Source organism: Sparus aurata, chromosome 20 (assembly GCF_900880675.1).
Source record: "Sparus aurata chromosome 20, fSpaAur1.1, whole genome shotgun sequence".
NCBI classification, from domain to species: domain Eukaryota; kingdom Metazoa; phylum Chordata; class Actinopteri; order Spariformes; family Sparidae; genus Sparus; species Sparus aurata.
In genome coordinates this window covers 22,844,175-22,859,952 of record NC_044206.1, presented here as the reverse complement: position 1 = coordinate 22,859,952, position 15,778 = coordinate 22,844,175, and the positions used below count along the sequence as shown (strand labels likewise).

The following is a 15,778-nucleotide window of genomic DNA, read 5'->3' as shown; positions in this document are numbered from 1 at the left end:
AAAAAAAAAAAAAAAAGAAATTCCTGTTTTGTTGTTTTTTTTTTTGTAAATACCTCCTGATAAAAGGGGGGACGGGGGGGACGGGGGGGGGGGGACGGACAGCTGGACAGACACACAGACAAACAGATCAGTTGGCTTATCAACACAAACTATAGATGTGAAAAAGAAGTGAAATATTTTTCTATGTTACACTGCACGCATGGTCAAAAAGTGACTACAGCTGTTTTTTTCTCCTTTTTTTGCTTTTTTTTTTTACACAGAGCAGTTTTAAGCTTCAAAAAACAAACAGAAACAAAAAAAAATAAGAAAAACAATAATAAAATGCAAAAAAAAAAAAAAAAATCTCCAATCATTTTGTTCAGGAGTCTTTTTTTCTTTTTCTTTTAAAGTCATCTCTTTTCATTTTTGTTTTATGGATTTATAATCATTTCATATATCTTTTTTTTTCTTCTCTTTTCTTAATCTAAATCAGACTCAGAAGGTAAAAAGCAGCATTATAACCCCTTCTGTCAAACACACGTTACCCAGTCAGCTCACGAGAACAAAGGACATCGATAAGTTGTTTTTTTTTACGTTTTCTCTTTTTCAGTTCTTTTACAAAGAGGTGTTGGAATTCCAAACCTGCATCTCTGGAATATGGGATCCTCTTATAATCTCGATCCTTGGAGGTGGTTATCCTTTTTTTGGAGGGAGCTGAAGGGGGGAGGGGGCATTTGGGGTTGTCAGCTGGCATGGGAGCGATGGGGGGGCGGATATGGGGGGTTGTTTTGGGATCCGAAGGGGAGGCCGTACATATTCCCGACATCGCCGCCTCCCCTTCCCTCCGAGTGTTTGTTACCATCAGTCTCTACAACCGGCCACATCGCCCTCTCTCGCCCATGTCATTGATGGCAGTGAGGGTTTGAGGCCCTCAGCTTTTTGTTTCCTGTCCCATGCGTTCTTTTCTTCACTCACATCCTCACATTCTCGCGCTCAAAGTCTTTCGTTCGTGTCGCTGCTGCTGCTTTTTTTTTTTTTTTGCCGTTCACATTCATCCGGTGGCGCCTCTGTTAAGGGCAGTTAATGGCCAGCCTTGTCTGACAAGGGTGAGACCTGGATCCCGTTTGATTTGTCAATGATTCTGGGTGGGGTGGTGGGGAAGATGAGAGGGGGAGAGAGGGTGATGATGGAAGGGAGGGCTCTGGATTTGAAATGTCACTGGGCTGCTATAGGAAGGATGATGGGAAAATGAGTTCTAAAAAGGAGAATGGTTAAGTGCAACACAGCCCTCCTAGCCTAGCCTACGCAGGGCTCTCTCTCCACCCCTGGTCGGGTCAGTACCGAGGCGAGGGTCATGTGCTGTTGGTCTAATACTGACGAGGGGACAGGTTTGGGACTGAGCCCACTGCGGCTGCCAGCCTCTGTTACACAGAGCAGCCAAATACTCCGACACTGCTCCGTTTTACACGGAGCAGCGGGGGAGTTAATCAATCCAACGAGGGGTGTACGTTACACTTTAATGATTAGGGGCTGAAGGGAGGACTGCTACAGTAGTGCAAAAACTCCACTCTAACACCAGCCTGGCTGGGTGGGGGGGGCTGTTACGATGGTGACGGGGTACAATTCAGTCAGAGCTAGGCTCACTGTGGTAGGGTAGGGTAAGGCAGGGCAGGTGATGGATCTCTGGAAGTGGGGGATGATGTTTGTGGAGGGGAGTCAGACCAGACTCCGCCATTGTGCCCAAACATGGCGTTCCAGTTCCTCTCTCCTCCCTCCGATCGGCATCGCTCCAGACGTTGAAGAAAGTGAGGCTCGGCCGTCCGTGGCGACGCCCCCGTGATCCCTGCCACGCTTTACTCTGCTTAGGTACTTCTGAGGGGTGCAGACGACCCTTCCTGTACAAGTGCCCAGTATGAACTACTGCTCGGCATTGAGTATAAAATAGAATTTTCTTAGTCTCTCTATATCTTCCATTCTCTTCTCGTAAGAGTGGTAAACCCAGTTAGATTTGGCTTGGCCCCCAGAATTGGAATGAACAGAGCGGGCTTTTACGATCAAATCTACATTCTTGAATGGTCATTTGGCTAGTACACTACGATATCTGCCATGGGTATCTGCGGTGAGATATTACTGCAATAGTGGTGAGCATTGGTAAAGTGAGTGACACTTCAGGAACTTCTAAACTGCCTCGTTTTCAGGTTGAGAACATTCCACCTTTTTTTTTTTTCCCATGTCTGATGCACCCGTCCATGCACGAGAGAAAGCTTATTTCATTGGGATTACTGATCACGATCCAGTGGCAGTCACCGTAAATGTACTGTGGAAGATCGCCATGATGCAGAAGGAAAAACCGCCCTTTCTGTGCACGCTAATTCAGCGGACGTGGCCACCGCTGGCTCTCGGTTATCCTCCACTGGTATCCATCCATCCTCCCGCCGCATGCGTTCGATGGGCGTTAGCCGGGCTGCACATCCACGCTGTCCTTTCGTCGCTTCTGTGAGTCGATTTTTCTGCTTTGACAGAAACTGGTAAATCCAAATTTTTTGAAAAAGATGACACTTGGTCCCATATAACAAAAAGAGATAACCCGAATGTAATGGGTACCATTCCCTGGAGTGGGTGACACGTTCCAGGGGGATGGCCGGCCCTCCTGTCTTCAGTGGTATTTTCATTTCAACCAAGTGATAGCACTGAGGGTGTGGTGTGTGTGTTGTATGCCGTGAGTGTTTTTGTCTTTCCATGACTACAAGTGTGCACCTATAGGCAAAAAATTATGCACAGTTGTGTGTTAATCTACACATGCGCCAACTTGAATGGTGTATGTCTGTGTGTAGGCTGTGGGCAGCTGCCCTGTGTCCACAGAGGTGAGGTAGTGCCTGACACCACAGGGGCAGTATTGCTGCCCCAGCCTGGGGGTGTGTCCACTTTGAGGTAAATGGTAGCCTTCTTGGCGTTTTGCCTGCTCTCAGTGACTGCCCATGGTAAAAAAAGGCAAATGTGTATGGAAGCCTGGAGGGGCCACACTGAGCGGAGTCCGTGAGGAGTGGACTCTGAACAAACCCTGCAGGTTAGGGCTGTATATCATATACAGTAAAATGAGGCATTCACGTTACTTTGAGGTGATGTGTGTTTTCATGTTTGTGTGTGTGTGTGTGTGTGTGTGAGACACAGATATAGAGAGAAAGTGTGTGTGTGTGTGTGTAGTGTAAGATGAGCTTTGCCGTCTTGCTGCTGGTTGCTGCTATTCGAAACCTCCTTACAGGCTGCATGTGGGAGATTTACTCCCGACTCTTGGCTCTGGATCTACGATCCACCTATTAAATCTTATCCCCTCTCTATCTCTGCTGCTCCCCTCTCTCCCCTTCCAAGTAACTCTCCCCCCTTTTCTCTCCTCTCCTCTCCTCTCCTCTCTTCTTGCTTGCTTTCTTTCCCTCAATGCAGTAACTCCTTGGAGAGAAAGAGGGACTTAATTGCCATTCACAAGACAGTAGGCTGCTGGCACAAGCAGCACGGGCAATGACGAGGCAAGTCTGCTCGTATGTGTGTGTGTGTGTGTGTGTGTGTGTGTGTGCTTTTGCATGCGCACTGTATGTCACAGGAGCCGGTCCAGTGACACAAATGAAGGTAGATATGGAGCCATGGTCTGCACGGTTTTTATCCGAAAAGGTAGACAACACAATTTCATAAAAGTGGAGTAGCCTTATATAAATATAGCACCGGTTTCACTGGGATCTAAGAGGAAGCAGCTTCATGAACAGCTGTAACGGCTCAGATTGAGTTGAGGAATTGAAAATGAACTACGGTAGGTCTGGTAGCTCCGTTTTGACGACAGCCATTACACACCAGAGAAATGCCTCAGGCGCCTGCCGAACGTATATCCACGTGCAGTGTTTTTGCTGATTGTGTGTGCCTGCATGACTGTGAGCGACAATATGTCACTGATGACGGTGTTTTTATTCTGAATCTACTGCCTGAAGAGTGATTTCAGAAATAATACTGAGAGGTGTTGGCCAGCGTGACGGCTGGAAAACATGGGCTTTAAAAATGTGTAAATCTGTTCCCCCAGAACGGGGAAACGGACCCCTGCAAAGAGCGCCGCTCTGAAGAACTGAGGTGGAACAGGCTGTGGCTCAGTGTGTGTGTGTGTGTGTGTGTGTGTGTTGTGTGTGTCTGTGTACGTGTCTTGGCAAATGGCTACAACTCTTACTAGATAAGACATCATGCTCAGACAGAAGGGCCCCCACACGGATTTTAAAACAGGGGTAAGTAGAAGGAGGAGAAAGAGGTGGAGGAGAGGGTGTTCCAAAAACAAAATCCTCTGTTTGCTCGACTCTCCTGTTGCTGGTGTGTTGTTTCTGTGATCGCTGCTTCCAGTTTTGAAACCACATACTGTAAATGTGATGTCGGAGAAATGCAGATTCCTGCCGCGAGGACTCTCCCTCCATCCTTCCCCTATAAAAAACACGATGGCCCTTCCCATCTCCCAGTTTGCCCCAACTTCCACTTCCTTTCGCATGGCGGCAACTGTGTTTCACACCTCCTGGTCCTCAAAGACCTCCAGGAAGAGCGGCGGGAAGAGTTCGTTGGGACACTCCACCTTCATGTGGAGGAAGCGGCTGGCGTGGCACGCCCCGATCATCCGCAGGTCCGTCACCTTCATCAGGAGCTTCGGCCAGAAGTGGGGAATGTTGTGCTTGCGGTAGTTGATGTAGTGCTCAAACGCCAGCAGGTAGGTCTCCTGGCACTTCTCGATCTTGTCCATGGAGGTCAGGCCAGAGCGGTCTGGTGGCGGTCCGGGGAGGGTGAGGAGGAGAGACAGGAAGAGGTGGAAGGAGGGAGAGGATTGAGAAAATGAGTGCACCAGCAATCATCAACATACTGTAATTATGTCTAAATGTCAACATACTGGCTGGAAAATGTGACCTTCAGTCGGCTCAGTGAAGTCTATCATGTGTTATTATGGACAATTACCATTGTGCATCACTGACGTGTGCTGGAGGTTTTGGGCTTTGCAGGATTTTTACGATCCCAAACGCTACAATGAAATTTGCTAATCAAGTCTGAATCCCATTGAATACGTTATTGTAGACTTATAATTAACAAAAGGCAACAATTAACAACGATCTCTCAAAAGGCAGCGACAAGCTCAGCAAAATGAAATCAGCGCTCCGAAAAGTTGAGACGGTTTTAAGTGCCGGTGCCAGAAACCTTGATTTTATATTTTGCTTGATAACCATATGATCGTCACACAGCTTCTTTCACAAGAGTCCAGAATCACAAACATCCTCTTGTTATTCCTGCCCCGTTATTCAAACACCTCGAGCGTTTTATGTGACATGAGTCCTGAAGTCAGGATGTGTGAGAGTTTTTACAACGAACAGACCAACAGTGAAGCTGTTTTAATCAAATTTAGGATGAGCTTCAGATTTCCTCCCTCCAACACAGAATGTGTGTGCAGACTTTTATCTTCGGGCCGTAATTACATTTTTGATTCACCATAGCTTTACAATGTATACTTTGCACAGAAGCGGGTAATGACTAGGAGTATGCACTGTGGTGGGCGTGTGTCTCTGAGGACGAAGACGACTGAAAATTTACATTTACATTACATTAACTCCTACACTACCGGAGTTATGAGCAGCACAGAAGTGAAGGCGTGAAGTTCGTAAATGGAGAACAACCTGAGCTCATGAGCAGCACGGCCTGCAGCAGCGCCACCTCCGTGTCGTCCAGGTTGAACTGCGCCAGGCTCTTGCCCAGGTCGAAGATGGCGTCCGACACGACGCCCAGCCCGCCGTTCTTCAGCTGCTCGCGCTTCACGGCCATCTCCCCGTTGAGCGTCAGCGTCTCGCTCTCGGGGTCGTAGCGCATGGCGGCTCGGAGAGACATGATCTCCATGCAGCAGCCCTTTAACAGGATGATCTGGTCTTCACAAGGTAGCTGGCGGAGGAACAGAAGTCTCACGTTAATGCAATGCAGCGTCATTGTTTCTTTAAATAAGTGTTTTGCCAGAGCTGTAGCGACGCAGCAGCTCTAGTGTGGCGGAGCTGATGAAGTCACAAGCATGTCAGCAGTGAACGTTCTGCACTGGAGTTTAAATTATTTACGCTAACAAAACCTTAGAATGAACTCCACAAGGGGAAGAAGGAAATGATGGTGAATGATGTCACCAAAATTACATTTTTTCCAGCAGTAACGGACAATGTGATCACTGTTTTTCTTCAGTTTTAGAGTTTCAGTTGTGAAACAAAAGGATAAGAAAAAGAAAAATGTGTAAATGTGACAAATCTGCTTCTAATTCTGCTATAAATGTGATATTGATATTATTGTTGCATCTTACATCTGTCATTTATAGTGGGAACTTTAATATAATCTTTATTTGCACAGGGCTTAAAAAAAACAATGAATAATAACATAATAACAACAGAACCAAAAAATCCATATTCCATATTTGGGGATTTATAGACACACATTTTGAGCTCATCTTGAGAAGAACCATGAGGTATATTTTGGTCCAAAGGTAAATAATATTTACATTTTCCTTCTATCTTTCCATTCATTAGTTGATGTTTAGAGTTCAGAGTGGAGCAGATGACAAATTGTTTATCATGTTCATCGTTTTACAGAAGAAATCTGGAAAAATCATGAACACGGACAGATTTTCTGTCCAAAAAAAAACCCCAAAAAACCCAACAAAACAAACAGATGTGTCTCACACAATTCCTCCGGAGTGGAAAAACACGATTTTTACACTTGACCTCACTTGAGACGAGTGTTTTTAAGTATTACCAACGCAACTGTGGCCTTGTTGTTGTTTACGTGCTGCTCGGCCTGCACTTGTTAGCGCTCGCCTCAGTTCTCCACACTGTAAACATTACACATCGCTGTTGATGCAGCGCTCGCTAAAGCAGCGACATGCAGAGGATCCAAAACCCCGCCACAAAAAAAAAAGGCTTTTTTTCAGGCACGGGATACGTCCAACGAAAATAAACACAATCCCAAATCTTAAAGGATAATTCCACCTAATTACAAGCAGTCCGACTGTCTGACTGCTTGTTGTTGTTGGACTCTATCGCCGTGTTTCCGTATTCTCAGCTCTCGACAATCGAGGTCGAGACTGGAATTACGCTGAAACGAATGAAGGGAGGGAGGAATCGGAGGGGAAAGTTATGGAGAAACAAAAGAGCGAGGGAGGGAGAGAGACATGGAGATGGATTGAAAACGAGGCGGACATGTTTTTCCACTGATGAACACAGATTATGACTAACACTCCCCTGATTTACATGGATATTAGAATCTCCCGGTTGAAACCCATTTTGATTAAATCTACAGACTCTGATGTGCCGAATTAAATCTCACCTTAATGTAAGTGTGTTCCGCAGCTCGCTGCACTCGACTGCTGAGTGGATTAATTGGCATTCATTGGCTTGATTTGTCTTGTAAATTTGTACCTGCGGGGTACGCTTCATTTTTATTTTTTTTTTAGCGGCTGGGCGAGTTTGTTTCTGCGCATTCAAATCGGCAATTCACAGCAGCGAGCAGATCTCCCTCCGCCTCTTTCTTCGGATTAAAAAGGCTGCTTGCACCAATATGATCTATTGTATTGGGACTGTAAGATAACGCGTTACACATGACTAATGTTCTGCAACGCAAAGATTTCCTTATCTGCCACCGTTTAGTTTCCTCATCTCTAAAATTAATAGAAAATCCAGCAGCAGTTTGAGGAATCTATTGTAATTCGCACTCATTTGAATACAAGCATCCATCATTATAGTAACGAGCGTCCGATAATAGAAACAATCCGAATGCGTTTGACTTTTTTAAACACGCGCTGATTAAAAAAAAGTGACGTCCTCTACTTTCTAAACTATCTGTGATTTATGGTTGTCAAGAATCTGTAATCAATCACAGCTACAGTTAGAAGTTAGACTCGTATTCAAACACACACACGCACACACACACACACACACACGCACACACACACACACACACACACACACACACACTGGCTCCGAAACAGTAACTCTACCCTGATAATTATCCAATCACACAAGGTCTCATTATGAGCAGCAGACACAAGAAGCATGATTACATGTTGCTAATTAAGGCGGAGCAGACGAGAGCAGAAGTGCTTCTCTGATTGTCGCCGGCAACAAAAGCTGCTTCTGGGTTTTCATTTCCCGAGAGTCAGACGTACATCGAGAGCGCCGCAGCATCAATGTGAATGATCAGCGTGCTGTATTTCTCTTTTAAACAAAAGAATGATTCAGAAACGAGGCTTCTAAAGTTTAATTTAAGACTTTTTTTTAAAGACTGGTTGCTACAGAGTCAGATTTTTGTGATGGTCCTGATGTTAAAGGTGCCCTGTGGAGTTTTTGACCACTAGAGGCGCCGTGGAGCATTTTCCTTTTCTTTCACAATGAGTAGGTTCTTGTTTTTTTTTTTTTTTTTTAGGTAAACTTGTTTTACGCTATTCCGCTGACCCACAGTTGAAAGAGGAGAAATTCATCATTAATGGAAGTAAAAAAGAAATAAGATGGACGTAAGCAAAGGAGGATTTAAACAATGCTCAGCTTTGTAAATGTTATGTTTGTTAGACATAAATGAGTTTTGGTGAAAAATACTGAATGTGAACAACTTTTACTACAGAACAATATTGGGTAAAAGCCTTTGCACCTTAATTTGAGCATTTTCTTGCACAAGCTTCAGTCTCCAGAGTAGGTTAATATGTTAAAACCTCAACTTTTAAACTTTTTGCTTCAAGAAGTAGTCGCCGTGTTAGCCGCCACACACTAGCTGGCTGTGCCCCGATACAGAAATGATTATTGGCCCCTTGTTGGTTTGGTTTTGTACTTTTGTTACAGCTTGATCAATGACTAGATCCAAAAACAGACCTTAAAGCCAGACTGAGGTTAAAATTGCTTTATAAAGGTCGTCATAATCCAATCGATTCATATTAACACCTGTCAAAATCATATTAAAGACACTGCAAAGGCGTGAAATTCAGATTACTGCATTTTAGAATCTATAAAAAGACTTTGCTGTCGAGTTGTGAATATTGATCCTAACTCTTGTGTCACATGTCGCTGTGCTCCTCCTCAATCAGATAAACTTATCACACATTTCCTGAACCGACTTCCTGACAGAAGCTCGTCGGTCGCTACGCCGTGTGTGTGCATCTGTCTGACTCCCAACTCTGAACCTGAAAAACCATTAACCTCCACTCACCTCGGAGAACATGGGCAGTTTTTTGGCAAAGTCGACGACACGGGTGATGGCAGGAGTGATGATCTTGGTGAACTCGCTGAAGGCCTCCAGGTCCACCTTGTCTCCGTCTGACGTGGGGGCGACCGGGGACTGGCCGATTTTGTCTGGCTGCGTGGGGACAGAGACGCGGGAAGGCTGATTAGAAAACAGTCACAACCTGATATTGACCTGAGCAGAGGGAGTCCGATGCGAGGACGAGCTGAAGTCAACAAATGCCAAAAAAAAACAAGACGACAACAATGAACTGATTCCTTCATCGAGGGTTCTGCTGTTTGTTTGGAGTCGATCACACACCGTCCTGCTCACTACAGAACCAAACGTGTATCAGTCCGCAGCTGAAAATAGTCCCAAACAAATGCACTTACTTAACTTACAATAACTGAGATATTTCTTATTAAAAAAAAAATTCAAAAACAAACAATGAAACTGTATATTTGAGATTCATTTTCACTGTTTTTCATCTTCAGTCCAAACAAATACGTTTCATGCTTAGTGGAACAGAAATGGTAGAGAAGTTGGAAAGAATACAGACAGGAAACACGATATTATACATCAGTAGTGCAGCAACAATTAATTTTATTGTTGATTATTTTGTTTGATTAATTGATTAGTTGTTGGTCTATTAAACGTCAGAAAAATAGTGAAAAAGAAAGTCTTTAATGTGTAATTTAAGAAGCTGGAATCTGAGTATTACGGTCTCAAAAAAAGACTCAAACTGATTAATTTAATAGGTGACAACTAAAGATAAACCATTAATCACCGCAGCTGTAATTGTTAGTTTTGGTCTTTTCATTGGGTTTAGTGACGATGAGGAATATACAGATTATTTGCAGCCTTATCTTTTAAATTAACTTCAAGGCACATACTGTGTGCCGCGGTAGAGGAGGAGCGGAGAGCAGTGAGCTGAGCTGAAAATAGAAAAGTTGAGTGTATTACACGATATGACAATAGATTATATCAGAACAAGTTAGAGCTGAGTGTGTGTGTGTGTGTGTGTGTGTGTGTGTGTGTTCCTGAGGAGCACAAAAGACTAAAACAAGATTAAAGGGGAATCGATAAGAGTGGTGTAGGGCTCAGAGTGAAATATAACAGAAGGAAAGAAAAGAGTTTTAAACGATTTTATGGCCTTTTTTTCCTCCTCCACAAAGCACCGACTTGCCTTGGGAGACAAATTAAAACCCATTTATAAAGATAAAGATGGCAGATTGTGCTCTGTGAAGGCAATGGGACATGTCACCGGACGGATGGCGGTTACGTAGCGGAGGACTGCAGCGCCGGGGTGAAACTGCAGCGTCATTAATACACATGTTTACAGAGCCGTTGGAATCGCGGCTTCGACTATGAAGAATATTGTTTTCACGCTCCGCTAAACGAAGCGAGTGTCAAGGCCCGAGTCATTTATTCTGGCCCGGGCTTCGACGGTAAAACGGGACGAGTTTAAAAAGTATAGAAATAATCACCTCACGCGGGGAGCCATCACTCACAATCCAGAGGGAGAGGGACGGCGCGCATCAGCGCAAAGTTAATCACGATAATAACTTTGATGGACTGCAACCGGTGTCGCGCGAGAGCCAAAACAAAGCCTCTCGGTTTTCGCCGGCGGAGGTCTCATAGGGCATTTTTCATTTTCGTCGGCGCATAAATATCTCTCTCCGGAGAGACGCGGAGAGAGCATCTGAGGTTCAGAGCTGCGCTGCGATACGAAGAAGAAGAATGGAAACAAATTACGAAGACGAAGGTTCAGCCGAGAGTCGCGAGTGACGAATACAGAGTCTCTGTGGATATAATACACAACACAGCCACTCAAAATGACAAGACCTTTGTTAGTTTCTTGGGTTGTATACTAACATCATCCCAAATGTCTCCAATGTTTCTCCTCGAGTCACGCAGACGGATTAGCTTTTTTATCAGCGGGGTGTTTTAATTGTGTTTTGTTCAAAGCTACAACAGCTGACTGAGATGTTTTGTTGATTCTGGAGGTCCCTGTGGACAGAAGTGGCAGCGTGTCCACCCTCAAACCCACAAAATATACTGTCAAAAATAACATTATGGAAAGAGAAATCTACTCCTGCTTCTTTTCAACTGCTCACTGTGACTTCGCCTGGGAAAATGTAAACACGGGCTCGTACAGTCGGCGTGCGAGAAAATATATATAGGAAAAAGTTAATGTTCTGACTGGCGGTCTTGTTGTAAGAGACTTTTTCACAACCAGTTAAAAACCCTCCTTGTAGTAGATTTAACTTAAACTGTTAAGCACACAGTATTTAACAAACTTTAAATCAAAACAATAAAAACTAAAGACTACTGGCACTACGTAGCTTACCAACCTCCCGTCTTCTCGGATATTACAGCGACAGGTGACTGAATGAAACGCACCTTTAGCGAAATTAATGATTTCTTCTGTGTTTTTTTCTTTTGGATATTGTAAGTACGTGATTTAACCAAATATATATCAAAGACCTGGTCGTTTTCAGACATTTAAACGCGTAAATATAGCACCTTATAGCTTAAAACAGTTTTGCAGAAACACTTTTTAACAAACCTCCAGCGACGTCGAGCGGTGAAGATTGGTTTTTATTTGTCCAGGTTTTGTCAGAGATATCTGACATTCAGTCGCTCCCACAGACGAAAAAATGCCATTTAAAAAAAGTCATAAAAAACATCCGACACTCTAAATGATCCGAGGACATCTTTGTCAACACGTCTTCACTATTTCGTCAGTAGACTGCAGTAAAGAAACTGTTGACGGTGACGTCTCTGGATCACCCGGGTTAACAAGGACACATTCTGCTGCTGACATTTTTTAAAATAAAAATTTCAAATATCGTTTTTCAGTGCAAACTAAAAATCCGTTGACTTCCGTCGCACTGGTGTGGCTGCAGAAATGTCAGAAACAGACACTTCATAATGTTAAAAAATAACTGAAACCAACTGCATGAAAGTTACGTGAGAATCTTAAATAAGTCGTCTAATAAACAGGGTTCGTACACATATTTAAGGTCAAATTCAAGCACTTTTCAAGCACTTTTAAGGGTCCTTTTTAAGATTTTCCAGCACCTTATTGCTAGGGTAAAATACGTATCTAAAGGAATATATATACTTGTGATTTTTTTCTTGTCTTTTTATCACAATTATGTACATTGTATTATGCTGTAAACATCTAAAATGATATTTTATAATAGCAAAAACTTCAGAAATTAATTATCCAGTCTGATCCCAATTTTGTGAAAGACACAGAGTTATAATGTCAAGCACTTTCAAGCACTTAAACTAAAATCCAAGCACTTTTCAGACCTTGAAAACACAACATCACAGAAATGTGTTTTATGTGATTATGTTTACTGTATATTTGTGAACGTCCTCCACGTCTCGGGCCTTCGGGGGGGGGCTTCATATGGACTAACGTGATTTTCTTGCAACGGTTGATGTTTGTTTCTAACTGCATGGCCATCTGGGCGGCACCGAGGGGAAAAAACACTTGGCGACAGTAAACAGGCGGAGCTGGAGGGTTGGTTGGTAAAGGGAGCCTGAACACTGTGAGATAACACGAGGGTGAATTTGGGATACGCTCTCCTAAAGAAACTCTTTTTCTGTAACGTATAGAAAAAGGAGACGGCTCGGGATGTGTCCAGAAAGAGGCCCGGGATATTTTGGGCTTTGACACGAACCCCTCGGCGCGCACTGTGAATTGGCAGCTGTTAAAACCCAGAGGAGAGAAAAGAGGGGGATTTTTTTTCTTTCGTGCAGACTCATCAGTTATGTGGAGAGCTTCAACTCCTGACCTTTTATCAGATGGATTAGTGCTGGAAAAGTTGGTTCCAGTGGAGCTGCAGAAGAAAAACGAGGTCCAATATGTTTTAATCTGGCTGATGGATGGTTTCAGCGCAGTGCTGCGACTTCTACATGCATCATACTTTGTGATTAAGATGCTTTTTTAGTTAATAAAGTTAAGTGTTTTCACAGGAAAAATGTCGAAAAAGGTCTCAGTGAATTCGAGAAGTGTCTCAGACTCTTACTGTCCGACAACATGAAACACTACACAGAGTTTATACTTTAATTTTATTTCCATTTTCTGCTGTATGTTATGTTTCTGTTTCACTACATTTTCCAGGCGAATGTTGCACTTTATACTCCACTACAGTTGTCTGATAACTTAAGTTAGCAGCTGTTTTGCAGGTTTCATGCTGCACCAGAGTCAAAGTAGCTTACTTTGACCTGTATTGATTTTATCGGCAAACAGATGAAAAGAAACCCAAAAAAACAACAACAATAAATGAAGAAAATTGCATCAGATAACCTGCAAGGCCAATAATCAGTCGACCTGCACTGTACAGTTCTATTTTGTATTTGTTTCTTTATAAAGTATAAAATCAGTTTCAGAAATTGAGTGAAAAGTTAAATCTTTGAAAAATACACAAAGATTTAAGAACATCTCTCCCCCTTTTGTTTTTATGGCAGCATGCACTCCACCTGGCATGGACTCCACAAGTTGGTGTAAAACCTGCTGACTCATGTTACCCCAGCATGATTTGACAGTTCTCCAAAAAAAAGCTTCTCATATCATCCTGGGATGATCTGGTGTGGCAAAAAAACTACAACTTGTGGAGTCCATGCAACTGTTGATCGGGCATGGACTCCACAAGCTTGTTCAAAAAAACCTGCAGACTCGTGTGATCCCAGCATGATTTGTACGGCACTTAAAGGCTGAGAAGGTCAAACATTCTGTGATATCCTCCTGTGATGAGTCATCAGGTGTGGCACAAACTTGTGGAGTCCGTGCCAGGTCGAGTGCATGCCGTCATTAAAGTAAAAAGGGGCACATACTAAACATGAAGATGTTCTGAAATTCACGCTTTTTCTTTTTCTTTACCATCGCAAAGTAATATTCTACCACAGTGTTTTCACTTCTACTCAGCCAAGACTCCTAGATGCTCTTCTCAACACTGAAATCATACACTGTGAAGTGATATGAGGGGAGATTGATGGAGATATTGATCGATACTAATGAATGAATGTCTGCTTTTCAAGGTTGCTGAAATTTCTGGCTTCCAAACTCAACTTCAATGCCAAAAACTTCCCCGTTCCTCCACACACACACACACACACACACACACACACACACCTTGAAGACATCTGAGTCGGATTTTTCCTACAGATTGATATAAATCATCTGGTGATAACATCTCTTAAAGAACCGCGCGCTGCATAACAAGGCGATACGATCACCTCGTGACTTCGACACTGAAGGTACGCTGATGTTTTTGAACCACATGTCCTGCACGCACAGCTGAGGGGAAACATTTCAGGCCAGCAAATGACTGTAGATACAGTTAATGAGGTCACAACCTATTGAAAAATAAGAGATTCGTGTGATTTTGAAAGGCTTGACATTCATTGTTGGTTTACGCTTCACTCGGCCTGGAAAACAAAACGAAAACACCTGAAGCGTGAAACGTGGACCGACCTTTAAGAATGTAAGAGCTGATGGACAGTTAAACAACATCCTGGATATGAGTTAATATGAGTGAATTAACAATTTCGTCATTTTTCGATGCCATAGGAACTTTTAAGAATCGCTTGTATTTATTCATTTCGGTGATTACTATTCTATCAGTCACATACGTTGGCGGCTGCGTTGACTCAAAGACACGCTAATCACCGTGAATTTAGTATGTTTATCTTAATACAAATGATTAGAAACTACTTCACGACAGATGTGCAGACATTTACATACACACAGCTGTATGAGCCGAATCGCTGTGTAAGCGGTTTCCAGATGCCTGACCGCAGCGCGTTACGGAGGGAACACTATGTAACCGTAACTCTGGCAGATGTGGAGGCTCCGTCGCGTTCAGCCAAGCACTACAACGAGGGGAAGAAACACGGGGGGAGCGAAGCAGGTTTCACTGAGGACGGTGGAGAATCGAAAGCTCTTCGGTACCAAAACAATCCAGAACCTGCTGCTGATCAGGTGCATTGATTTGTGGTCAATTAACAGCTTAAACCAGACACTCAGAGAATATGGGTCACATCCCGAGACGAAAAATAAACGCAGAGAAGTTTCCTGGAACGTGAACAGACTCGAATTTTCCTCCTCACATCAAAGTCAGCTGCGCTATTGCAGTTTTGATATGATTATTGATTAGTGGGAGGGACTAAAAATCATCATGATGATCTGACTTTTGTGGGGTCTGCGCCGAACGAACACGTTTACTTACATCTGGAGATTTGCAGGTCAGGACCACCCTGCGGCGCTAAAGTATAATGTTTTTTTGTCACACAGTCGACATTTATAGAAAAAAATGCAGCTGCTGTGATTTAGATATTGCAACTTCTAACTTCACCTCACGCCGAGCCACCGAGGGCGAAACAAATCACACAGGAGACAGAAAGCCGACTGGTGCCTGTTCCTCAAGGCACAACTGGAAAGGGAGCCAAACAGAGTGAATTAAGATATTGCACTTGGCAATACCGCGATTATGACAATATCTCAATTCATTGTGGAGCCCTAATAATTACAATAATCTATAAA

The 15,778-nt window shown here is 43.5% G+C and overlaps 1 protein-coding gene across 5 annotated transcripts in view; it reads right to left on the bottom strand.

The window, feature by feature from the left end:
- Window positions 1–448: 448 nt before the first annotated feature.
- Window positions 449–15,778, bottom strand: part of LOC115571764 (thyroid hormone receptor alpha) — a 38,151-nt gene continuing 22,821 nt past the window's right edge. For 3 of the 5 annotated variants that reach the window (XM_030401334.1, XM_030401335.1, XM_030401336.1), the window contains 3 exons: window positions 9,208–9,354; window positions 5,661–5,919; window positions 995–4,761 (listed from right to left, as the gene is read on the bottom strand). In XM_030401334.1, the coding sequence (XP_030257194.1) occupies window positions 4,511–4,761; window positions 5,661–5,919; window positions 9,208–9,354 (657 nt within the window). In that variant the 3' untranslated portion in view covers window positions 995–4,510. Of the gene's footprint in view, window positions 4,762–5,660; window positions 5,920–9,207; window positions 9,355–15,778 lie in introns of all 5 variants that reach the window. The other 2 variants (XM_030401337.1, XM_030401338.1) reach the window with 1 other exon arrangement.